Here is a 26,706-nt window from a genome sequence, read left to right as displayed (position 1 = left end):
AATGAGCTACAGCTTAGAGGCCCCAAAGCAGACAGAAAGCTACAATCTCTTTCTTTTTTCAACAATTGAAATTGCATGATGCTCCTGCAAAGCTGTAACTAAGTTGGGATGACAGAGACTAGTGCACAGGTGGCTGAAATTTCCAGGGTGATGCTAGCATCAACTCAGAGTACAGTGATGTAGGGAACAAAGCACGGGAGTAAGAAGTGAAAAGAGGAAGACCCTCGATGGCTCAGGTCAGTCTTCTCCAGCCCCTTTGGGGTGGCAATGACCCCCCACAGTGGCCTTGTCACACTCTGTGGTTCTTAGTCCTTGTGTCTCTCACTCTCCTTATACTTCTGGTTGCTTGCTTCAGGGACATTTTGTCACACTTGTGTGTGAGCTTTATGCTTTTGTCTGAACAATATTAGCTCAATGTTGCACTCCAGGCTCCTGGCTTGAGGCCAGATGTAGTGTTTACTGAGAAGATAGAGGCAGGTAATCCCATTTCTTTCATTTTTATTTCAATATCTCCCAATGTTTTCAATCAGTCAATCAGCAAACATTTGTTTAGGTCCTTATTACTGGCCCCCTTCCTCACTGTCAAAATGAGAATTGATTTGCATAAGGCCCTAGGATGTACAGCATGTAGTAGGGAGCACCTTTCTGTGCCAAAAGATGGGTATTTAGTCTATTTTCTTCACTTCAATGAGCTTAATCATCCTCTGCTAATGGGAGAAACAGTTTGGCACAGTGGCTTGAGCGGGGAGCCAGGAACCCTGGCCCCTTACCAATTGCCTGGCCTTGGGCAAATGACTCATCTGGAAAATGAAATGTCTGGACTAGCTCAGCGTTTCTTAACCTGAGGTCTAGGAACTTTTTTTTATTAAAAAATTTTCAATAACTATTTTAATAAAGTCAGTTTCCTTTATAATCTTCTATTCTGATGCATTTGAAAGCATTATTCTGTCCACAAATTTCAGTAGACTGAAGTTAGAGGGGTGCATGATGCAAAAAAGAACCCCTGGACTGGATAATCATGAGTACCCTGAAACCTATACCTTCTGGGCCCTGTGGGAAATAGGAGATGATGGTGACCTGTGAGCCTAGAAGGAGATCCTAGAGAAGAGAGCAGGCAGTTTCAGATCAAGCCTCTGCTTTGTCCCTGGAATGTTGAGCCTGTCTTCACTGATGGGGGCTTTTCTGTGTCTGACCCAGATGCTCTTTTAGTGTCTTGGATGAGATTGCCAAAAGAACTGTAATTTATCATTATTTGGCCAGTTGTATTCCATCAGAAAGGGAACATTGACCCCTAGCCCCTGGCCAAGACCCTGCCACTGTGGGAAAAGCCACAGCCCCTTGGCAGCTCAAGGACCAGAGTCTCTTGATCTTATATGATCCATCTGTAGGACCCTAGTTGAGATACATAATCATAATAAAAAACCATGTGGGAGCAGGGCGAGATACACATCATTCCCTGAGCCATTGAGGCTGCTCTCATGGAGCTTTCAGAGGATGAGCTTACAAATCATCGCTTTTATCCAAATCCAAAAACCAGTTATTTTAACCACTTGTACAGAAGTCATTAAGCAGGAAAGAATGAAGGCAAGAGAGAAACTTGTCCCAGGACCATTTTTACATGAAATCCAGTGATAGCGAGAAGAACGAGAGTGATAATAGGAAGGACAAAGATTTCTGATGAGAAGAAAAGCAACGATAACAACAACAGCTGGAGTTAATGCAGCATTTTAAAGATGGCAATGTGCCTCTCTCCCAGAATCCCACCTGAGCCTCACAACAATCCTGAGAAAGAAACAGTGCAGATGAGGAAACTAAGGCTCAGTCTTGCTCATGGTCTCACAGCCAGGAAGCGTCAGAGTCAGAACCCTTCCTCGAAGGTCAGGGTTTTGTCCACCATGCCCTGATGCCTCTGCGAAAAGGAAGTTTCAGCTCCAGGACCAAGAGAACAGTGCCCAGCAGGTGAGGAGTTAAAAGGAAGATGGTCCTGTCCAGCCCTCGATCTATGCTGACAATTCAACATTCGAAAAGTTCGTTATTTTTAGCGTTCTTTTTAAAATGTAAAGATATCTTATTTTCCCAATTATACGTAATAATAATGTTCGACATCCATTTTCCCCATTAGAAGGTCCAAATTCTCTCTCTCTCTTGGAGATGGTGAGCCATTGGATCTGGCCCATCTATGGCTTGTCATTGCATTCTCTTCTTTTCAAATTTGGAGCTCCAAGTTCTCTCCTTGCCTCCACCCACTGAGATGGCAGGTCGTATGATATCACGTGTGCATGTGAAATCATGCACAGCGGATTCCTGTGTCACATGCTGACAGTTCTGATACATCTGGGCAGGTTGACCTCGAACCAGGGAACACACATGGGAAGGGTGAAATCCCTGGAGGAGGGCAGACCTCATTACAATCCCTTCCCTCTAGCCCCCCAATGAGTTGACTATCACCATTGGATAGCGGGATGCTTGCTCAACAAGCGAGTCCATGTCCTCACCTGGGATCACTGAAACTGTTTTCAGAGCCCGGAACACTCGGAAAGTTCTTAGAGCTGAAGCCCCACGGAATTCTGTAATTTCAGCAAAGTACCTGCCAGATTATAGCAATCAATTGGTCAGTCAACAAACATGTATTAAATGGTTATAATGTACCAGGAAAGACAAAAACAGCCCCTGCCCTCAGGGAGCTTTTGGGCTCCTGGGAGGACAACATGACAACATGTAGACAACTGTATGTATGAGAAATGGGCAGAATAGGTGAAGAGATGGAAATTGGGTATATCAGAGCTATAGATCTCTGTATCCCTGAGATAGTCTTGGAGAAGTCCTGGCAATTGGGGGGGGGGGGACAGGGAGGGCAAAAGGCCATGTCTGAGTTTAGCTTAGAGAGAAGTGAGGGATGTCAGGAGGCAGAAGAAAGGACAGAGAGAGCCTTTTGGGCCCAAGCACCAAAGCAAGGAGACAAGAGAGGGAATGTCATGGGCGAGGACCAGCAGGCAGTCCATAATGTCTTATGCTGAAGAATTGGTGGAGGGAAGGAAAGTGCAAGAACACTGAAAATTTGGAAGGGTTTTAAATGCCCAACAGACCCTGGAGGTAAGAGGGAGCCACTGGAGTTTATGGAGAAAGGGGACTCTGGTTCCATCTGGGTTTGAGGAAGATCACTTTGTACTGAGAGGAGGGGGGAGACATCTGAGACACGGAGTCCAATCCTGGTCTAAGGGAGGGGGGATGAGGATCTCCTAGGATGGTGGCTGGGTGAGTGGAGGGAGGGGACGTCCATAAAAAGTGCCATTGCAAAGGCAGAAATGGCAAGATTTGGCATTGCTTTGGATTTGCAGGGTGTTGGAATGCTGTAGACGAGCACATTGTCCAAGGGAAGGAGCACAAATCTGATTTTAGATGCCCCCAGGGAGGATCCATGCTATCCTCTCTGTTCTCTGGACTTTGACCGACACTGTCTGACTTGACTGTTTCCCATCGCAGTAGTTGCCTCCAGTCCATCCCCCACATGACTGCCAAATGGAGAGTCCTGAACAACAGATCTGACCTCAGCACTCCCTTGTTCAGGAAGCTTCTGTGGCTCCTGATGGCCTCTTGTTCAACTGTGACAATTTTTTAGGTTCTGTCTTTGTGTCCCCAGGGCTGAGCACAATGCCTGGCATAGAGTTGTACGTAATAGATGGTTGTTGAAATTGGATTCTATATGAGGAAGGTCAAGGGAACATGCACTTATTAAGCACCTACTGTGTGCCAGTTGTGCTCATATTGTCTCATAGAGGACTATTGAAGACCTTTAGTTCATGTTGTCAAATGAATAGGGACTGAGTCCCTGGTGGCAATTTTACAACTAATTCCCAGTGACCTGTTCAGCATCCATTGAGCTGCTAGGTGCCAGGTGATTCTCTTGACCCAGTTGCTAGGAGATCCTTTAGGCCCACCCTTGGAAGACTAGCCCTTTATATCTGTTGAAGCTCATCCTTGCCTCTTCCTCCAGTGTGCCCATGTCATCTCACCCGGGGGTGGGGTGGGGCAGACTGCCTCTTTCAGGGAAGATTCCAGTTTATCCCTGACTTCACATCTAATGAGGAAATAGTTTCTTATGATACCCAAAGGATTGGATAAGAAGAAAAGAATGATGGATTTGTGTGTACCAAGAGAGCTGAATTCAAATCCTGACTCCACTCTTCACTACCTGTGTGACCTTGGGCCTCAGGCCTCAGTTTCCTCATATGTAAAGTGAAGTGTCAAATTCTGAGCCTTATGGGTCCATTCCAGCTCTGCATCTTTGATCTTATGAGTCTATCACAGGCTTTTTTTTTTTGTCTTGTTTTTTAGATTTAGACTATCATTATGATTACTTTGGTGACTCCTGAAGCAAAAAAGTCCTTCATCACTTGTTGTCTTAGAGAGTTGTCAGAGGACCAGAGACCTTAAATAACTTGTCTAGGGTCCCACAGCTAGACTTCGTCAATGGTAGGGCTTGGTCCCTTCTTTATTCTAAGGCCAAAACCAGATGCCATTTTATCTCTTTATGCTATTTCACTATTCAACCAACACGTCCCCCTTTCCTCACTCCTCCTCGCCTGGCACATCTGGAGCAGCCTTTTTCAATGGAAAAAATAAATGAACAGATGTTACTATAGGACCCCACTGGATTGACATGACCTCAGGGGACAAGAAAGAAGGCCCAGAAATTTTAATCAAAGTTAAAAATGAAAGAACCAATCAATCAAAAACTATGAGTCTAGTATGTGCTCTGATCCAGGCCCTTTGCAAATACCTGTGGTTATAATGACAAAAATGGAATAATCCGTATCTTCAAGGAGTTTCTATTTCTCACCCCAAAGTTTTGACCCAAAACATGAGCTCACACATGTTCACATATGCACACACGCACACATACATATAGGAGAATTACTTACGCCAGGAAAATCACACCAAAATCCAGCCAGTTCCATGGATCTCTAAGATAGGTGAATTCATTCAGACAAAATCCACGGGCCAATATTTTTAATAAGGATTCAAATGTGTAAATACCTGTAAAGACATACCTATAGAGGCATAGAAAAGCAGAGGCGTTAATTATGAGAGAGGAAGGCCATCAATGCTTCTCTGACTGGTGGAAAGTAACTGATCTGTTCTTTTTTCTTTCTCTTTCTTTTTAAATCTTTAATCTTTAGGGATGCATTGCTGGCAAAAGGAGAGAGGAAGGACATATTGGAAAGTGGATAATATCTCAAAGCAAAAGATATCAATAAAAATAAGATTTTTAGAGAGGAAATTGGAGGACAGAGCCAAGATGACAGAGTAGAGGAAGCACTCAGCAGAGTTCTCCCAATATTGCCCTCCAAACAACTTATCAAATCCTGGAGTGGCAGAGCCAACAAAAGGGCAGGGTGAGACATTCTTCCAGCTCAACCCAACACAGGTCCAAAAGAAGGATATGTGATATAGGAGTGGAGGCTGGCCTGGAGCCCATGTGGATGTAACACAATGGTGAGACTAGATGGTGGTGATCAAAGCATCAGTAGCTTCAAAAGCTCTCAAGTCAGAGATAGTAAGGAGACCTGACAAATGGTCACAAAGAGATTATTTTAGACACAGGATTACCTAAAAGTTGTGATCAAAGAAAGAGCCTAGAAATCATATTTGAAGAAACTATAAAGGGAAATTGCCCTGATATTCTAGAACCAGAGGGTAAAATAAAAATCAAAAGCATTCACTGGTCATGTCCTGGAAGAGATCTCAAAATGAAAACTTCCTGGAGTGTGTGAGAATTTATTTTTATTATATTGTATTAAAACTGATATTAGGACCCTGAAATATAGAGATCCCAATTCCTATATGTTAGGAAAATCATTGTGTATTCCTGTGTCTGTGGCCAGGGGTCAGAGATTACATCTACTGATTTTTGCATTCTCTTTGTCCTTAGGAATGTGGTCTTTCTGCAAATTCTGGCTAACAGGAAAGTTTTACAATGATTCTTTTCCTGTGTACATGACAAATCACACCTCTCCATATGAGGAAGGACTGAGGGTTTGATGGACCACCTCTTAATTAGCTAATTACCAATTAGAAATGTCCTGAGATTTTCAAGGGAGGCACTGAATAATGAGCTCCTAAAACTATTCATTAAGCTGCCTCATGAAGATTTGGAGTCAGGTCATTCTAGGGGGCCATAGACGTACAAGTCATTTTTTCAGTTCTGTTGCTGGCCTAACCAACAAATGGATATGTGAAGATTGGATTTAGCTATCTCCTGATTGTAACAATGAAGATACTTAGCTCTTCCTTTATTGTGAAGATTAAATTGTAATCCCCTGATTGTAACAATGAAGGTACTTAGTTCTTCCTTTATTGGGAAGATTGAATTGTAATCCACAACCTATTTTTATATTTTAATCCCCAAAAGATGATAACTCAGTATTTTAAGTAGATCTACCCATTTTAACTACAAAAGGTGTTAAGTAACTACAAAAGGTGAACTAACCAAAAAAGGTGTTAAGTAACTACATAAGTAACCTAATCAAAGAAGCTGTGAACTAAAGAGTGGGCAGTCCTGGAGAAAAGTGTTTGCTGTCATTGGTAGACATGAAATTTAGGGGAGGTGACACAAGAGAAAAAGAGTCTTTACAAAGAGGATGAAAGGCCAGAAGAGATATTTGATTCTATTCAATTAGAGTTTCCAGTTGGAGAAGGATCTCTGACTCAGAGTTGGACTTGGAGGAGAGACTGGAAGACAGACACTTGAGGAGTGATCAGAAGACAGACACCCAGACTTCTTTCCATTTAGACTGTCACTGTTGGGTAGCAAAAGGTTAATTTAGTGACCCTGCTTTTCTCTTCCCCTGGCTGGGGCTTAGAAATTCTAAATGATATCAGAAGAAGCCAGAGTTCTCTCTCTCTCTTCTCCCTCTCTCCCTCTCTCCCTCTCTCCCTCTCTCCCTCTCTCCCTCTCTCCCTCCCTCCCTCCCTCTCTTTCTCTCTCTCTCTCTCTCATATCTTCCTTCTATTGTAACTAATGTAAATAAATTACCATAAATTCCATTTACTTTAGTAATTAATTTTGGGATTTAGAAATTAAATCCCTGGCAACCACCTAATAATATATTTCAGTCTCAACCACAATTTATTTTAACATAGATATATATTCAATACACTGATATTCTTCCACAAAATCAATCTCTTAAGAGAATTTTAATAGTAACATGTATTATGACTAAATTCCAGAACTGTCAGGTCAAAAAGAAAATAAGGCAAGCATCCAGAAAGAAACAATTCAAATATTGCAAGCTATAATCATGATCACATAAGATTTAGCAGCTACTATGTTTAAGAAGCAGACGACTTAGAATAGGCTGTTCCAGAGAGCAAAAGAGCTAGAATTACAATCAAGAATAAACTACCTAGCAAAACTGAGTATAATCCTTGAAGGAAAAAAATGGATATTTAGTGAAATAGATAATGTGCTCCTGTTGAAAAGAACATAACTGAATAGAAAATTTGACTTTCAAATACAAGATTCAAGAGAAGCATGGAAAGGTAAACATGAAAGAGAAATCATAAGGGATTCAATAAGGCCAAACTATTTACATTCCTATTTGGGAAGATGATACATATAGATTTTAAGAACTTTATTATTATTATAACAGTTAGAAGGAAACTATACAGAGAGCATGAGAGTGGGTCAATCATATTGGGATAATGTAAAATAAATGGATGATTAAGAAAGAGGGGGACCCTGGGAGAAGGGGGAAATGAGAGGAAGAATGGAGAAAATTATCTGAAATAAAACAAAAACACGAGGAAGAGATTTTATAGTAAAGGAGGAAATGGTGTGGAGGCAGTGGGTGACATTCGAACTTCACTTTTATCTTAGTTGGTTCAGAGGGAAAATTTATATGCATACACTCAACTGGTATAGAAATCTATGTTACCCAAAAGGAGAGTAGGAGGAGAAAGGAATCAGAGAAAGAGGGGAGGATAAAAGGGAGGGTGAACAAAGGAAGACAATAGTCAGAAACTAAATAGACTTTAGAGGAGGGATAGGAAAAAAGACAGAGAAATAAACAGAAGAAAATGGGATGGAAGGGAATAGCTAGATAGGTATTCACAACTGTGAATTTGACAACCCCCTCCACCGCAAAATAAAAGCAGATAGAGGAATGAATGAGAAACTAGAATCCAACAATATGTTGTTTGTAAGAAAATACTTGAAATAGAGATACACATACAGAATTAAAATGAAGGGAATGAACAGAATCTACTTTGCTTCAGTTGAAATAAAAAAGGGAGGGGTATCAATCAAGATCTTGGAGAAAGTAAAAACAAAAATAGACCTAGTTAAAAGAAATAGGCAGGGAAACTATATATTAATAGAAGGCACCACAGATAATGAAACAGTATCAAGACTAAACACAGATGTGCCAAATGATGTCACACCCAAATTCTTAAAAGTTAAATTAATTACAGGAGGAGATAATAAAACTATACTAGTGGGAAACCTCAACTTTCCCTTTCAGAACTACATAAATCTAACCATATAGCAAGAAAAAAGTCAAGGAGATGAATAAAATCTTAGAAAAATTAGATATGATAGGCCTCTGGGGAAAATTGAATGGGAATAGAAAAGAGTATATATTTTCCTCAACTGTACATTGCACCTTCACAAAAATTGATCATGTATTAGAACATTAAAAACCTCACATAAAATGCAAAAAAGAAGAAAAAGTAAATGTTCCTTTTTAGACTATAATGCAATTATAAATCATGCATAGTAAAGGCCCATGGATGCATGGATTTAAAATTAATTGAAATTATTATAATTGGAAATTAAATCATGTAGTCCTAAACAATGAGTGGATCAAAGAAGAAATCAAAGAATCAATCAATAACTTCATTAAAGAAAATGCTGACAATAAAACAATATAAAAATTTTGTGGAATGTAGTAAAAAAATACTTAGGGAAAATTTCTCTCTCTAAAATGTGTAAATCAATAAAAGAGAGAAAGAGCAAGTCAGCAAATTGCATTAGTCATGCAAGCAAAAACAACAACAACAACTAGAGAAAGAATAAATTAAAGATCCACAATTAGCCACAGCATTGCATGGAGGGAGCTAAAATGGCTGAGTAAAAGAACCTTTAATTCCCTGATCCCTACACAGACACAAAAAAAGAAAAGAAATTGCCTCAAAACAAAGGAAAGCTGGAGGAGAACATCTCACTGGCTAAGAGGAAAAAGTAGCCTAGGCAGTATAGTATCTATGAGAACCAGCAGAACTTGAAGCAGTCCAACATGCTGCAATTCCACCAGAGGCAATGAAGCTGTAGAATAGGAACACGTTTGGCCCAAGTCATTTCACACAGCTATAGAAGGCAGGAAAGCAAAAATTCTCACATGGAAGCAGACCTTTGGGACTGCAGGGGAGCAGAGAGGGGAAACCAGAACTATGGTAACCCACTCACTCCCATATGACAGCAGAGTACTTGATGTGCTAGAGTCCAGAGCAGGGGACCTGCCCAGCCTAGGCTACTTGGCAGGGGCAGGGAAGCAGTAGAGTGGGGACCAGAATAGTTAAAGGAACAACTGAATAACTGTAGCACAGGGTGCTAAATATAGCTGGACAGGGGAAGCTGGGTGGTTCAGTGTATTGAGAACCAGGCCTAGAGATGGGAGGTCTTGGGTTCAAATCTGGCCACAGACACTTCCTATCTGTGTGACCCTGGGCAAGTCACTTAACCTCCATTGTCTAAGCCCTTACCAGTCATCAGGGCTATGTCCTTGACAAATGCATTGTGAGGAACAAGGGCAGCCAGTCTTACCCCAGGTACCAGAGAAGAGTACTCTGCAAGCTTGGAGAAGTACACCCTCTACTCCAGGAACAGAGAAGAACCTCAACAGATAGATAAAGTAATGGGGGACAAAACAACTAGAAAAATGAGCAATAAACAAACAAACAAGAAAACTCTAACCTTAGAAAGTTGCTTTAGTGTTAGGCAAGATTGAAATACAAACTTAGAAGAAGACAACAATACCAAAAAGAAAACATATGAAGCCTCAAAGGAAAGGGTGAAACAGTGTCAGATCTCAAAAGAACTCAAGAAAAAACTGTAAAAGAAGTTTTTAAAAACAAAATAAGAGAATTGGCAGAAAATTCAACAGCTGGGAAAAATTCACTGATTCACTGAAGAAATCAGTTTTGTAAAACCTAGAGTGGGCCAAAAAGAAAGTGAGGCACAAAAATATCTTGAAAACAACTCCCCAAGGAATGGAACAGACTAAATAGAAATGGAAGAAAAAAAACACTGAAGAAAAAAAAATTCTTTATGAGTATGACAGACCAAATGGAAAAGGAAATGCAAAAACTCAATAAAGAAAATAATCTCCTAAAAATTAGAATTGGACAAAGGGAAACAATAAGACACAATCCAAAAATAAAAAGAGAAGAAAATCTAAAATACCTTATTGGGAAAATGAACAACCTGGAAAATAGTTCCAGTAGAGATCATCTAAGAGACATTGGAATATGCAGAAATCATGATATCATGATTTAAGAAAAGGATCTGGACACCATATTACATGAAATCATCAGGAAAAACTGCTTTAATATCTTCAAACAAGAGGGAATAATAGAAATTGAGAGAATCATTTGACAGAGACCCCCAAATAAAATATCCCAGAACTAATGTAGCCAAATTCCAGAACTTCCAGGCCAAGGAAAAAGTACTACAATCTGCCAGAAGGAAACAATTCAGATATTGAGGAGTCATAGAGAGGACTACACAGGACCTGGAAGATTTTACACTAAAGGATCAGAAAGCATGGAATATAATATTCTGAAAGGCAAAGAACCTAGGACTGCAACCTAGAATTACAAACCCAGCAAAACTGAGCATAATCCTCCAGGGGAAAAAATAGATGTTTAACAAAATATAGGAATTGCAGACTTTCCTGACCAAAAAACCAGAGCTAAAAAAGAGAATTTGCTGAGCAAATTCAACACTCAAGAGAAGCATTAAAAGGTCAAGTAAAACCATAAGGGTTTTTGATGTGGCTGAATTGAGGGCATTCAAACCTGGGAAAGTAATAATTGAAATAATTAAGATATGAATATATATGGTACTTGAGGAAGATAAGGTACTTGAAATATTCCATATATATATATATATAAAGTACCTAAGATAATCAACAATATCACTATTAGTGCAATGAAAAGGTGCTGGGAGCCATCAGACCACAATGCCTTGACAGAGTCATGTGTGGTAGCTGGGGAGACCACAGAGTGGTCCTTGGCGAGATGTGATTGCCCACCCAACCCCCTTTACATGACATCTTTCATCAATGCCCCTTGCCTATGAATTGGCATGAATATTATTCCCCCTAGTCTCAAAAGAAATAATGCAAGAGCAAAACACCTGTACCCTAATTCTCTAAAACATCACCAAAAGATCAGACCCTTAAACCCAATCCCCAAAAGACTATTATGGGTTAACTTTTATTTAGTCACATAATTCCCAGCAAAACTGCAGCTACAGGCCAAGCCCAAAACTTTCTCATGAAGCCAGGACACAAATCAATCATAGAGGCTCATACAATAAGTACAAGTACATCAAGCTTCAATATGCCTCAGTGACTTGACTTCACAAACCAGTAATTTGCCAGTGGGAAACTCCCTAGTAAGAACCCTGAAGAAATGACCAGTCTAAATTTGAATTGTGTTCCCAGACCCCTCAGCTTTGATGATATGATTGTTGAATTGTCTTCTAAGAATTGCTGATTAATTATTCCATTTTATTAAAAGCAACACATACTTTTCCTTGATTGTTTGTAAGCTCAAAACTTCTCACAGGGTAATGAGAAAATGAAGCCACCTGTGACAAAATCATTTATCTTGTGTGCAACCTTTATTCTGTCTTTAATCACAATACAAAAATATAGAATGTTAATCAAGTGATTTGTTAAAAGTTAATGTATCACTTTCCCAATTATCTCTCTTTGATTTTGTATATTTGCATGCCAAGAAAATGGGCATAAAAATAAATCCCAGGGAGGTGAAGTCAAGATGGTGGCTTAGAAGCAGCAAAAGTTCAGACCTCTGAAAACCCTTCCTTACCAATCACAAACTGAATGCTCCTAGGGGACTGAAATACACACTTAACAACAGGACAGAGGCAGGGAACCCTCCTTCTGGACTCAATTCAAAAGGTACACCCCCCAAAAGCCGGAATCCAAAAACCCTCGGGTCTAAGGGGAAGGCAGAAGGAAGGTCCCAAGACCCCTCTCCCCCAACCCAGAGCGCTGAGCCCCCAGCAGCAGCGGGAACCTCTGGGTGGGCAAAGGTGCTGGTATGGAGGGTGTACCTTGAGAACAACCTGGGCCAGGCTCAGAGCATCCAACACAGGCATCAGGGAAGCAGCCAGAGAGAGACCGAAGAGCTTGCAGCCCCGTGGCTGGGTCCTTCCATCTGGCTCCAGGCTCACCGAAGGTTTTTGCCTCGAGGCACATCCAGACCAACCCAGTTGAACCTAATCCCATCAGGAGTCCTCAGAGCTCAGGGAGGCCAGGACCCTTCCCACTTAGAGTGCAGGGCCTCCCACAAGGACAGGAACCCCTGGGCGGGCAAAGGTACTGGTGTACCTTGTGGACAGTGCTGTGCCAGGCTCACAGAATGGAATGCAGGCATCAGAGAAGCAGCTGGAGAGAACTGGAGAGAGCCTGGGTGGCTCCAGCCTTCCAGGAGTCTTTGGCCTCAGAGCACATACAGCCCAACCCAGTTGAACTTAATCCTATCAAAAGCCTCCAGAGGAGAGGGAAGCCAACATTCCTCCCCCAGAGACTGTACCAAGAGATCTGACAAAGCTCCAAGAGGGGAGACTGACAGCCCCAAAACCAAAAAAAAAATGAGAGGAGCAAGAGCACAAATACGGGGAGCAAAGAAGGGGTAAACACAAGCAAACAACAGAAAAAGGAGAAAGAAATTACAATAGACAGCTTCTGTACAGGTAACGAGCAAAGAGCGAATGAAACAGATGGGGAGGGATCAGCAAAGGAAAAATCAGAAATCCCAGCGAACTGGATTCAGGCTTTGGAAGAACTCAAAATGCAATTCAAAACACAATTAAGAGAGGCTGAAGACAATTGGGAAAAGAACTTAAAAATTAAGATAAATCATCTGGAAACAGAAAATAGTGTCTTGAAAGCCAAAATCAACCAACTGGAAAATGAGGCAAAGGAGATGAAAGATGAGGTGAAGAAGATGAAAGATGAGAAAAAGGAGATGAGAGACAAGGTAAAGAGGATGAAAGATGGCCTCCAAAGGAAATCAGACCAGAAGGAAAAGGATGACCAAAAAGCCAGTGATAAAATCCAGTCTTTAAGAAACAGAATACAACAACTAGAATTAAGTGACCTCACAAGGCAGCAGGACACTATAAAACAAAACCAAAAGAATGAAAAAATTGAAGAAAACATGAAGCATCTCATTCACAAATCAGAGGATTTAGAAAATCATTCAAGGAGAGACAATTTAAGAATCATTGGTCTACCAGAAGACCATGACAAAAGAAAAAAACATGGACATCATACTACAGGAAATTATTAAAGAAAACTGCCCCAATATCCTAGAACAAGAGGGAAAAGTGGAGACTGAAAGAATCCACAGATCACCTCCTGTACTTAATCCCCAATTGACAACACCCAGGAATGTTATAGCCAAATTCAAGGACTATAAATAAGACCAAAGAAAAGATATTACAAGCTGCCAAGAAGAAGTAATTCAGATACCATGGAACCACAATGAGGATAATGTAGTATCTGGCTGCATCCACACTGAAAAACCAAAAGGCATGGAATATGATATTCTGGAAAGCAAGGGAACTAGGTCTACAACCAAGAATCAAATACCCAGGAAAACTGACTATATCCTTACAGGGGAAAGTATGGTCATTCAACAAAATAGAAGAATTTCAAGAATTCGTAAAGAAAAGACCAGACCTGAACAGAAAATTTGATGTCCAAGCACAGAACTCAAGAGAATCATCAAAAGGTAATTTAAAAAGAGGGAAAAAAGAAAAACAAAACAAAACAAAAAAATTTTTAAGTGACTCAATAAGTTAAAATGATATGTATCTCTATAAGAAAAGAGGTCATTGGTAACTCTTAAAAACTGTTGTTATTACCTGGGCAGCAAAAAGAAGTACACTTAGAGGGAACAGTATATAGGATGAAAGGAAAAGACATGAATAGGTATATAGATATATGCAGGCATAAATACATACACATGTGTATGTGTGTATATATATATTTACACATATATATAAAACTAGAGCTAAAAATAGGTTAATATTAAAAGAAATGGGAAAGAACAAATGGGGGTAAATTTATATGTCACAAAGAAGCTCATGGTGGGAGGGGGGAGAACATCAATACACTGGAAGGGTAAAGAGGTCGGAGATAGGAAATACTCAACTCTTATGTGCTTTGAAATTGACCCAAAGAGGGAAGAACAATCCAATCCACTGAGGCAGAGAATAGATTTGTGTCCGATGGGGAGTAGAAGGGTAATAAATGGACTGGTGGGGAGGGAAGCAGTACAAGGGAGGGAGTGTGCGGGGGGGGGGTTAATTTTAGAAAGACTACAGGGATAATAAGGGGGGAATAAGAATAGAGGGGGTAGAAAGGAACGTAAAATAAGTGTGGGAACTAGGGGGACTGATTAAAAACAAACATTGGTGTAGAAGGAAATAGTGAAAGACGAAAAGGCAGGAACAGGAGTAGAAATAAAAATATTGGGTAATACACAGCTAGTAATCATAACTCTGAATGTGAATGGAATGAACTCACCCATAAAAAGCAAGCGAATAGCAGAGTGGATTAGAATCCAAAATATGCTACCATATGTCTACAAGAAACACACATGAGGAAGGTAGATATGCATAGGGTGAAAGTAAGAGGGTGGAGCCAAATCTATTGGGCATCAACTGATAAAAAGAAGGCAGGAGTCACAATTATGATATCCAACAAAGCCAAAGTAAAAATAAATCTAATTAAAAGAGATAGGGAAGTGTGATATGGAAATCACTTTAAAAGACTGATATATAGTAATTTAAGGTCACCAAGGAATTCAGCTATGTAATTCCTAAAATGAAAACTCAAGTCAGCTGTTAACCTTTTTATGGTGTTTTAATTACAAACAGGAGGAAGAAAAGTATTAGAGGGAAAAAAGAGAGAGGGGAAAAAGGGAGAGAAGGGAATAGTTCTTAAATACCCACTCTGCTTAAGCTGAACCAAAGGCCCAAGGCCCTGGATAGCCGAGGCAAAGAAAAGAGATAAGTCCCTATCACTCACGTGACCAAAATGGAGAAAGTCTCAGGGCTCCTTCCACACCAAGCACCAGGCTCCAACCACCACCTCTCCTCCACACAGGAAGTGCCCAGACTCCTCAGCTGTCCTCTACCTCACTTCCTGTGTCTCACCTGTGCCAATGGTGGCTCTAGCTTCTCCCAGGATGACCCAGAGGTCTGTCCCCTTTGCACATGTCTGTTGAAGGCCATATTCTCAAATAATTAAATCTTGAGCTTTGCTGCAGCCCTTCCTAAATCCTGTTACCCTGAGTAGGGTGGAGATTGTAGTTTCCAAGACCCTATTCTGTCATTCCAAGTATCTCTATTGTTATTGATCAGGAAATAGCCAAATCCCATCCTCTAAAGAATGGTTTGAACAGGGTTGAGTAGTTTTGAAATTCACAATCCCCCCTGAGGCCCAAGGAAGACTAATCTCTCTGATGGGTCTTGTAAACATACTAGCTATGAAATTACAATAGTTAGAGATAAAGGAAAAATAGGAAAGATAGAGACAGCAAAACCAATGTTTTGCTGGGCACATTGACAAAAGCCAATTAGGGGGCAGTCTACTTTGGCAGAAGAGTGTACATTCAAAATAAATTCAATCAATCTTCAGTTCAAGCAATCACACCCCAAGGTTCATTCTTGCCCCAGTAATTAACTCATTAATTGCACAGGGAATAATAATCCCTTGTAAATCTGAATACAACATGCCCATCCTGCCCGTTAAAAAACCAAAAAGAGGGCCCAATGGCAAACACCTCTATAGATTTGTGCAGGATTTGAGGGCTGTGAACAATAATGTTATAAAGAGACACTCCATAGTTTCCAATATCAATACTATTATTTCTTCTATTCCTAGCACAGCAACATACTTTACAGTAGTAGACTTGTGCTCAGCCTTCTTTTCGTTACCCATACATGAGAACTCGAGGCATATCTTTGCTTTCACCTGGCAGGGCCGTCAATACTGCTGGAGTCGTCTGCCACAAGATTTCATAGACAGCCCGGGCTTATTTGAGCAAATTTTGAGCCAAGATACAGACAATATAAAATTTAAAAACAGCAAATTAATCAAGTACGTAGATGACCTACTCTTGGCTTCAACAGATGTGGAAACATGTCAAGAAGGTAGCAAGCGCCTTCTTTTGGAATTGCACAAAAGAGGTCATAAGATCTCGAGGGATAAGGTTCAGTGATGCCTCCCTAAAGTAGAATATTTGGGGTTCATCCTGACTGCAGGTGCCCGCTTGATTTCTCCCAAACGAATTGAGATTATTCAAAATTTAAGTGCTCCTACCACTAAGAAACAGTTAAGAGCAATTTTGGGAGCAACAGGGTTTTGTAGACAATGGATTTCTTGCTATGGGGAAATTACTAAACCCCTTATAGCACTAACAAGGGATTTGATCCCTGAACCCCTCAAATTAGAACCAGAATACCTGTCAGCTCTATCATTAATTCATTGCTGGTGGAGTTGTGAATTGATCCAAAGATTCTGGAGGGCAATTTGGAACTATGCCCAAAGGGTGGTAAAAGACTGTCTGCTCTTTGATCCAGCCATAGCACTGATGGATTTGTATCCCAAAGAGATAATAAGGAAAAAGACTTGTACAAGAATATTCATAGCTGTGCTCTTTGTGGTGGCCAAAATTTGGAAAATGAGGGGATGCCCTTCAGTTGGAGAATGGCTGAACAAATTGTGTTATATGTTGGTGATGGAATACTATTGTGCTAAAAGGAATAATAAAGTGGAAGAATTCCATGGAGACTGGAACAACCTCCAGGAAGTGATGCCGAGTGAAAGGAGCAGAATCAGGAGAACATTGTACACATAGACTGACACACTGTGGTACAATTGAATGTAATGGACTTCTCCATTAGTGTCAATTCAATGTCCCTGAACAATCTGCAGGGATCTAGGAGAAAAAACACTACCCACAAGCAGAGGATAAACTGTGGGAGTAAAAACACCAATGAAAAGCAACTGCTTGACTACAGGGGTTGAGGGGATATGATTGAGGAGAGACTCCAAATGAACACCCTAATGCAAATACCAACAACATGGAAATGGGTTCCAATCAAGGACACATATGATACCCAGTGGAATCGCACCTTGGCTAGGGGAGGGGTGGTAGGAGAGGAGAAGGAAAAGAAAATGATCTTTGTTTCCAATGAATAGTGTTTGAAGATGACCAAATAAAATAATGTTTAAAAGGGAAAAAAATAAATTCCAGGCCTGGGAATGGTGGAGCAGCTCTGAGATGCAAACAATCCCATGGCTGTAATGATTAAGTAGTCTTCTGTTTGTTGTTTTTGTTGACTGATCCTTCACCACCAGTTGGGATACCCTGGAGTCGTGAGAAAGGGTGGACTTTGCCCATGGCAAAAAGGAATATGCATAGAAAGGAGGAAGGAAGCTAAATAACACGGGCTGACATTTATGAAAAGGGATGGGAAAGAGGTACTCATGGGTGGAAGAGAAAAAGGGAGATGGGAGGGGGGAACTACCTCTCATTAAGGGACAAATACAGGAGAGGGGAAGATAGGGAGTGGTGGCTATGATTACATTTTATTCTCATTGGAACTTTCACAAGGAATACATTCACACTCAGTCAGCTAAAAGAAATCTACCTTACCCTGTAGGAAAATAGGAACATAGGAAGAATAAGGGACAGGGGGATGGACCAAAATGAGAGTGAATGGGGGGAAGTGGTTGTCAAAAATAAAACTCTGTGAATAGGGAAACTCTAAAAGGAGAGATAGAGAGAGGAGGAGGTGGAGGAGGAGAAGAAGAAGAAAGAAGAAAGGAAGAAGAAGAAGAAGAAGAAGAAGAAGAAGAAGAAGAAGAAGAAGAAGAAGAAGAAGAAGAAGAAGAAGAAGAAGAAGAAGAAGAAGAAGAAGAAGAAGAAGAAGAAGAAGAAGAAGGAAGAAGAAGAAGAAGAAGAAGAAGAAGAAGAAGAAGAAGAAGAAGAAGAAGAAGAAGCAGAAGCAGAAGAAGAAGCAGAAGAAGAAGCAGAAGAAGAAGAAGAAGAAGAAGAAGAAGAAGAAGAAGAAGAAGAAGAAGAAGAAGAAGAAGAAGAAGAAGAAGAAGAAGAAGAAGAAGAAGAAGAAGAAGAAGAAGAAGAAGAAGAAGAAGAAGAAGAAGAAGAAGAAGAAGAAGAAGAAGAAGAAGAAGAAGAAGAAGAAGAAGAAGAAGAAGAAGAAGAAGAAGAAGAAGAAGAAGAAGAAGAAGAAGAAGAAGAAGAAGAAGAAGAAGAAAAGCAGTAGGGAGAAATAACAGCTCATGGATAAGAATATCTTGCTTCTTTATTTAAAAAATATTTTTATTTATTTCATTAAATATTTCCCAATTACATTGTTAAAAAATTAGTACTTTTGAAGTTTTGAGTGCTGGATTCTCTCTCTCCCTTCTGCCCCTCCCTCACTCCATGAGAAAGTATAGCTTCATGCTTTAATTGATTATGCTCAGATTTCATGGCATAGTGAATAGAGCCAGCTTTAGAGTCAAGAAGATCCAGATTCAAGATCTACCTATTTTTAAAATTTTATTTAATTAATTTAGAATATTGTTCCATGGTTACAAGATTCATGTTCTTCCCCTTCTCTCCCCCCATTCCCCTCCCATAGCTGATGTGCAAGTCCTCTGGGTATTACATGTGTCCTTGATCAGAACCTATTTCCATATTATTGATATTTGCACTAGGGTGATCATTTAGAGTCTCCATCGCCAGCCACATCCCCATCTACCCATGTGATCAAGCAGTTGTTTTTCTTCTGTGTTTCTACTCCCACAGTTCTTCCTCTGACTGTAAATGACATTCTTTCACCCAAGTCCCTCCAAATTGCAAGATCTACGTATGATACAAACTGGCTGTGTGATTCTGGGCAAGGAACTTATCATTGTCAGTTGGAGAGAAGGTGCCAATCTGCATTGGTAGGGGAAATTTCCTCATCTGAAAGTTCTCTGTCCTAATGTAATCACTGGCCCTTTTCCTCCCTTATTTCTCAGTTAATAATTGCTGAACTCAGTTATTTCTAAGCTGCGAGAGAGCTCACATGTATTAAATTTTCGTGTTTTGTGCCAAGGGCCTTATTACTCCACCTTAGTTCTAGCTCTGATTTCTTCCTATAAGGAAGCATAACGAGTACATAGGTAGAAAATAGTTCTAGCTCTGATTTCTTCCCATAAGGAAGCATAACAAGTACATAGGTAGAGAATATTACCAACTGAAGAGTCTAGTGAGCAAGTCAACTAGGAAGAGAGTGAAGTGAGAGCAGGACAGGGATAGAAAGGCGCTTTCCTGCCAGAGGAGAAATCAGTTCAGAATCTCGTTAGGAATAAGAAGAGAAAATCCATCTTTGGGCTTCACTAACTAGGTCGAGCTAGCCTTTGGGAGCTACAATTTCATTTCTTCTAGAAGATGTTCCACATAAGCCCCAAAGCCCTTGGTATGTGCTAAGGAGGCTTCTCCGCCTTTCTCCTGAGCCCTGACTACCTCAGCAGCATAGTAGCTGCCTTTGGGCCTGTGGCTCTTTAAAATTGTAAAAACTCTAATTAGATTGTTTCAGTGAGTTCAAGTCTTACCACTGACAATATGCTGGCTGGTGACCCTGAACATTTGCATTTCTTTGCATTGATAGAGAAGCCCCTTACTGAGAGTTCCCTACACAGAAGAATTTCTAGATCTACACCCCCACCTGCCATCCAAAGATAATCTTTACTCTCCAGAGAAAACAAAGGCTAAGAAATGATATTTATGTAGCACCACAAAGCTAATGAGTATAATAGGCAGAATTTGAACTCAGGTCTTTGGGAATCTCCATTTATATTATTGGCAAGAAACCTTCAAAGCCAAAGAACATCAGGCAGAGAAGTTGGTGGTGGGGCAAGGAGTTGGGGGGGGGGGCAAAGAAGAGGAAAACAGGTTGCTGCTGCTGTCAAATGAAGGGAAATGACTTACTCGACTACAGATGGCGTTTCCCTATGGGTCATGAATACGCAGTTAACCAGGATAGTCACCATGATGAAGAGACTGAACAGGGTGAGGAGTATTTGTTAAGGAGAAAGTGTGATCTCAGTGGGGTTAGGAACCCCCACTTCCTGGAGGCTCTTCTCTGAACATGCTATGTGAAAGCCCTCCTTCAGACAGGAAATTCCCATCACTGACATTTGATTGGCCAGAAAGGCAGTCTTTCTCAACATGCCCACCCTCCAAGGAGACTGCTGGTGCACTCTCTGCCATCAGGGAATCTGCTGTCAGGATACAGGTACTCAAAGGGAAGAATGAGGGGGAGAGTTTCTTAAGGCTGTTTTACTGACATTATTAATTACTATCCTCATTTTAGAGATGGAGACACTGAGGTTCAGAGCAGTGGAATGTCATGGATCAATAAAGTCCAAGCAAAGCTGCTCAAACTAAGAAGTTAGGGAACACTTAGATTTTGGATGAATTCATCCCTTTGGAGCAGCAAGAGTTCATTCATTTTTCACATCTGATCCTGTCACCCCTCTACCTTAATGTGGAATTTTTATCAGAACACTGGCCTGAAGGCATTGTGGGGAAGAACTCACCCCTACCCTGTGCCATTTGGGAGCTTCCTTCTGAACTCATTATTCTTGCAAACTAGGTGAGTGTCTATCATTAAAGACAGAAACATATTGGGAAGGTTTAGAGGCAGCTAATGGTCTCAGTGGATAGAGTGGTGGATGGAGTGCAGGAAGACTTGAATTTGAATCCAATCTCAGACATCTAGTAACTGAATGCCCCAGGACAAGTCACTTAGTGGCTTCCTGCCTCAGTTTACCCAACTGTAAAATAGGTATAATCGCAGCACCTATCTCCCAGGGTGGTTGTAAGGATCAAATGACCTAATATTTGCAAAGTGCAGACCACATAGTAGATACTTTATAATTGATTGTTATGATTACATGGACCATTGCCTCCATCTTGGGGTCTTTTTGAGATTGGACCCATGATTTCATTAGTGTGAGGAATTCCTGGCATTGTGACTCTCTTCTGCAGATCAGGACCAGCTCTCTCCTTTTCAATCATCCCTTTTGGAAATAGCCCATCGTAGACTTGTTTGTTTTTGAGGCATGCTCAATGTTCTGTCTCAAGAGGATGCACAGCCTCACATGGCACAGAGCCCCAGACACACTTGACTTCTTTTAGAGGAAAAAACTAGCCAGCAGAAAGGATATGAATGGACTGATAGTTTGATGGCGACCCTTCTGATGGGATGGAAAGGACTGAGGAGCCCCAAAGCCTGGGTCGCGCTGAATCGGAAGATCGTTCGCCCTTTGTTCAGGACAATGAATGTCTGTAAAACAAAATACAAACCCAAGTCTAAATGGCCAAGCAGACCTGTGAACTGAGAGAACTTATTTACTGATTCACACATCCCAGTGCTAAAGGCAAAAGTGTAGGATGGTCAGATGCTCTTCCTCGGGGAAGTCAGAGTCCTTCCATCTGGTGGCCCTGGCTGAGAAGGTGCCACATGCCCACTAGAACCCCAAAGGCCCCTGGGGTGGGCTAGAAGCATCATCTATTTAAACCCAATACCCTGGTGTTCCCATATTGTTTTCTGGAACTGGATCCATGATTTTGTTGGCACGGGGAATTCCTGAACCCTGAAATCAAGGATTTAGAAACGAGATCAAGTGATGCCCAGCTAGAGTGGCATCCAAAACAAAGGACAGTCAGAACCTCCATTCGAGTCCTGCCTCTGACACATAATAGCTGTGAGACCCTAGACGAATGGCTTTTCAGTGCTTCTAGGCAACTCTCTAAGCCTGGGGGCCAATCTGCCTTGATGGATGGACTCCCACCCGGATGGAATCAGAGGTTTAGACAATGCTAAAATCATGGGTCTAGAAGATGGGGTAGTGCTGAAAAAAGGTCCAGCATGGGTTAGGATTGAGGCTCTATACCTCCCTGCCTGGCTTTGGTACCATCCTCAAATTAGGTTATGAAAATTCGAATTTGTGAGCAGAGTACAACGAGGCGTTACCATGTGAGTCAGCCTCCCCAGAGCCATCCATGATGCCTTCTCCTTTCTGGGTGTATCTAGGCCTTGCCTGCTTTCCCTACCCAGGCTTCACTCTCACCTCCTCCAGCTGGCAATAAACACTCAGCATCTGTCACCAGCATAGAAAGAAACCCTCTGTCTGTGTCACTAAGGGGACCCTCACAGGAAGTGCCCAGGAGATGGGACCCCACTAAAATTGACTGACTTTGTTCTGCTTGGAGCCATCTTGATAAGTCAGAACCTACAGGGCTAGAGTAAAAATTTGGGGTTGTGCCCCTTAGAGAGGGCATACTTAATAATTATTCGGATTGAAGTGTAGCCTCTGCCTTCCTTCCTTCCACCCCCAGCCACAGACTGAGCATCCCATGAAGGCAGAAGGCCGAGGCCATGGAGGGAGTGACAGGGTGAATTATATGACCCTGAAGGGCACCAGCCTTGACTCTCTTCAGGTTCTGAGTCTAATCTCCTTTGTGACCTGGACCTTTGATTACCAGGGGCCAGACTCTGCAGGTTCCAGGAATGGCTTGGGGGACCATGGCCCAAAGCTTGAACCTGGCTCCTTCCTGTTTCATTCTTGAGGGTTAGTTAGCAAAATGAACCACTACAATTCCCCATAAATAAAATAAATTGGAAAAGGCAACTGTTGATGGGCTTTGTGTGGCTTTTGGAGACTGAGTGGAATGCTACCTCTACCTCAAAAGCTTTGGGTCACAGGAAAGGGGGTCCAAAATTCTTGTCATGGGGACTGAGGGGTGGGCAGCACCCATACAAACACAAAGCCACCACCTGAGTCCACCTCTGGGCTCTGGGCTCTTACCCTGTGGTTCTTGTAAAAAGGGTCCAGGTCCTCCAGTGGCTCACCCACCAGCTCTGGTGGAAGTTCTCCATAGAACTTGGGTAGCTGGTTGCAGGCCTTTAGGTCCAGCTGGGGTCTGAGGTTCTCATTTTCGGCCCCTGGCTCTTTCCTCTCCTCCTCTTTCTCCTCCTCTTCCTCCTCCTCCTCCTCCTCTTCCTCTTCCTCCTCCTCCTCCTCCTTCTCCTTCTTCTCCTCCTTCTCCTTCTCCACCTTCTTCTTCTTCAGATACTTCTCCTCTGTAATCCGCTTTTCAATGGCGGCCAGAGATTCAGGAGTAAATGGGCGGAAGTGATTTGTGTCCAAGGTGCCATTTAAGTTTTCCATCTTTTCATTCTTCTTCAGAGTTTCCAACTCTTAGTGTCAGAAATAACTGAAAAAAAGCAGAACGGTGACCTCCATGTCCCAGGAAGTGGAACACAAGAGAACATCAGTTTGGTTAGTACGCTTTGGCTGACCCTTGGGTGTCTCCATCAGTGTGGCCCAAACAGAACTCATTCTCCACCGCCTGTCCCCAGCCCTCCCTCTTTCTTTCAAGGCACACATGTTTGAAGCCTTAGACTTTCCCTGAATTCTTCACCCCACTCGTGTCTGATCCATCAAATATTATTATTATGTGCCAAGCCACGGGCTGAGCATTAGGGATATAAAGAATGCAGAAATATGGACCCTGCCCTTAAAATAGTTTTAATTAGTAATATTAAATTATTACATTTAATTAATTAAAAGTCAATTATTAAAATTATCTAATAAAACCCATTTGCCAAGGCGTGTTCATTTTTTCTCCACCATGTCCCCCATTCAGCCCTTTCTCTCCACCCACACAACCACAGCCTGGATTCAGGTCCTTATCACCTCCTGCCTAGACTAAGGCAACAGTCTCCTAAGTGGCCTCTTGCTTGGAGGAGCCTCTACCCACTCCAATCCATCCTCCCTCTGTTCAGTTGCCAAGACAATTTTCTTAAAGCATTAAGTGCCCTCAAAGCATTTTGGGAGCTCCTTAATTTGTCTGGGATAAAATGCAAAATCCATTGTGTCCAGTGCAAACCCTTTCCCAGGCTGGCTCCAGCCTCTTCCCCAAGGCTTTCTTCTCCCCGTGTCCTTCCCAAACTCTAGGCTGGACTCTCTCCCCCTCACCTCTCCCTCTTGGAATCCCTGACTCTCTTCAAGGGCCACTCTCTCCCTCCTCCATAGACTTTTCCTGCTCCCATACCTATTCATTCTAACCTGCAGTGGCCCAGTGGATAGAGCATGGATGCAGTCAAGAAGAACTGAATTCAACTCTAGCCTCCGGACCTTGTGTGCAACCTTACAAATGTAATTTGGGTTTAATTGGTTTTCTGCACTAAAATCCTTGGGTAACTGTCTCCCAGCCAGGTTAAACTGGTTCATCTGGACTGTCTCTAGGCAACTTCCTTCAGTCCAACAAGCTGAGGTTCTCTCTGTTTCAGCACAGGTCCACCCTCCCTGGCATAGACCAACCCAAGTATGACTTAGTGTAACAATTGTAGAATTGTTCTGGCTGAGACCTTTATTCCTTGACTCTGACGGAGCCACGGGTGGCTGGGCTTGTCCTTGGACAGAAGGCACCTGGACTGACACTCTCTAGCCTGGGAGCACACATCAGAACTTGCCCTCCCTTGGCATGGCCACCAGGAGTCGAGGATTGTCCACACCAGTCCACACCACTGCAAGGCCTTGAGCAGGGCGGAGCTCTGTAGCCCCCATGATTCCTTGCCTTGCAGCAACAGCAGCTGGTGGGTCCCTGGGGGAGGCTCTGGCCATCACAGAGAAGCTTGGCAGGCCTGAAGACTGCATGATTGACTCGTTGAATATTTAAACTACAGCCATTATCAATCAGCCGACAAGTCTTTCTAAAGTGTTTGCCATGGTCTCTGGCACTGTGCTGGCTGCCGCTTCTAGCCGAGCCACTTTTACACATGTCCTGAGTAACAATTATCCTAGACCCTCCAGGGCTGTAAGGGCTACAGAGACCATGGAGCCCAGGAGTTCTTAACCTTTCTTTCTATCATGGGCCCCTTGGGCAGCTCTGGGGAAGCTCTGTATGGATCCCCTTTCAGAATTATGGCTTTAAGTCTCTGAAGAAAGTGCTAGATTTCTGTTCTGGATTAGTGTGTGTGTGTGTGTGTGTGTGTATGTGTGTGTGTGTGTGTGTGTGTGAAGATAATATTCTTTTCCCATCCAAGTTCACAGACCCCCTGATACCTCCTCATGGCCCCAGATTAGGAATTCTTGTTTGAGTCCAATTTGTATCTGAAAAGAGTTCCATCTATAGTGTAACTGACAAGTAACCATCCATCCATCCTTTGCCAGAAGTCCTCCAGTGAGGAGGCGCTGTCTCCTGCTCTGCTTTGAAATCACCAGAATGACTCACACTGAGCTTGCTGTCCCCTTAGACCCTCAGATCTTCTTTTTTGTAGGACCTTTAAAGTATTATATAAATGTGAACTATCATTCAGATGTTGTTACATTTAGATCAGGTTGTTTCCTCCAGAGGGAGAAGGAAGACAGGCAGAAATAGCTAGAATGCCGATAACTCCATAGGAAGAATAATACCAAAGTTATTTTTTGACAATTCTTGTGTCTGTTCTTACTGAAACAGCATGATAGAGTGGATAGGGCGTTGATGTGGAGTAAAGAAAACTTAGGTTCAAATTCTGCCTTGGGCACTTACTAGCTGTGTGTCCATGGGTAAGTCACTTAAGCAAGACATCTTGCTATGCCTCAGTTTCTCTACATATGAAATGAGGGGGTAAGATTTGATAGTCTTCAGCAAATATTTTCCAACTCTAAACCTACAATTAGCTTCTCCAAAGGTCTGTTAACCCTAGAGTGGTACATTTGTAAGGAGCTCCTGTTCTTTGTCCTGTTGAGAATAAAGCAGTGATAATTCCCATATATATAGTCACAGGCCACCCTCTAGCTATAGACCTATGATACCATTCCTTTTTAGTCCAATGAATTGTTGGCATTCTTTACCCCTATTACACATGCTTCCTCTGTCAGGAGGCTTTCCGTACCTCTCCCCTCCCTCTGTTCCCCCACCATCAGAAATGGCTCTTTCTTCTCTCTTGGACCTCACAAAGGATTTTCCTTGTATCTCTATGTACTTATCAAGTACTATGATGCTTATTAGTGTACATGATTTGGTAGAGCTAATTGTTAAATTTTCAGTATGAGCATTTACACTTCAGAAAATGGCAAACTCTACAGATCAGTGCTTGATTTATTGTTTCTTGATTGTCTAAACTTAAGGAAGTGATGATGAAAATGTAGATAGATAGTGTTGATCAAATGTTAAAGTGTGTGCTGTGCAGATTTTTTGGAGACCTAGTTGTTGAGTGTTTCCCAACCCACCATTGGTGTCAATCCTTCCCTCATCCTACCCTCACCCTCAGTAAAGTGTAAGTTTCCTGAGGGCAGAGCTGTGGGAGGAAATCTGATGGAGTAGAAATGA

At 41.9% G+C, this 26,706-nt stretch overlaps 1 protein-coding gene across 1 annotated transcript in view; it reads right to left on the bottom strand.

The window, feature by feature from the left end:
• SCN10A (sodium voltage-gated channel alpha subunit 10) overlaps nucleotides 1-23,555 on the bottom strand; it is a 98,116-nt gene extending 74,561 nt beyond the window's left edge. The window contains exons 1-6 of the mRNA XM_056804224.1: nucleotides 23,442-23,555; nucleotides 23,193-23,357; nucleotides 21,549-21,667; nucleotides 20,308-20,388; nucleotides 4,923-5,051; nucleotides 2,496-2,587 (exon numbers count right to left, since the gene is read on the bottom strand). Of these exons, the coding sequence (XP_056660202.1) occupies nucleotides 2,496-2,587; nucleotides 4,923-5,051; nucleotides 20,308-20,388; nucleotides 21,549-21,667; nucleotides 23,193-23,357; nucleotides 23,442-23,555 (700 nt within the window). The remainder of the gene's footprint in view (nucleotides 1-2,495; nucleotides 2,588-4,922; nucleotides 5,052-20,307; nucleotides 20,389-21,548; nucleotides 21,668-23,192; nucleotides 23,358-23,441) is intronic.
• Nucleotides 23,556-26,706: the final 3,151 nt, after the last annotated feature.

The sequence above is a fragment of the Monodelphis domestica genome, chromosome 7 (assembly GCF_027887165.1).
Source record: "Monodelphis domestica isolate mMonDom1 chromosome 7, mMonDom1.pri, whole genome shotgun sequence".
Taxonomy (NCBI): Eukaryota; Metazoa; Chordata; class Mammalia; order Didelphimorphia; family Didelphidae; genus Monodelphis; species Monodelphis domestica.
This window is presented reverse-complemented; position numbering and strand designations above follow the sequence as displayed.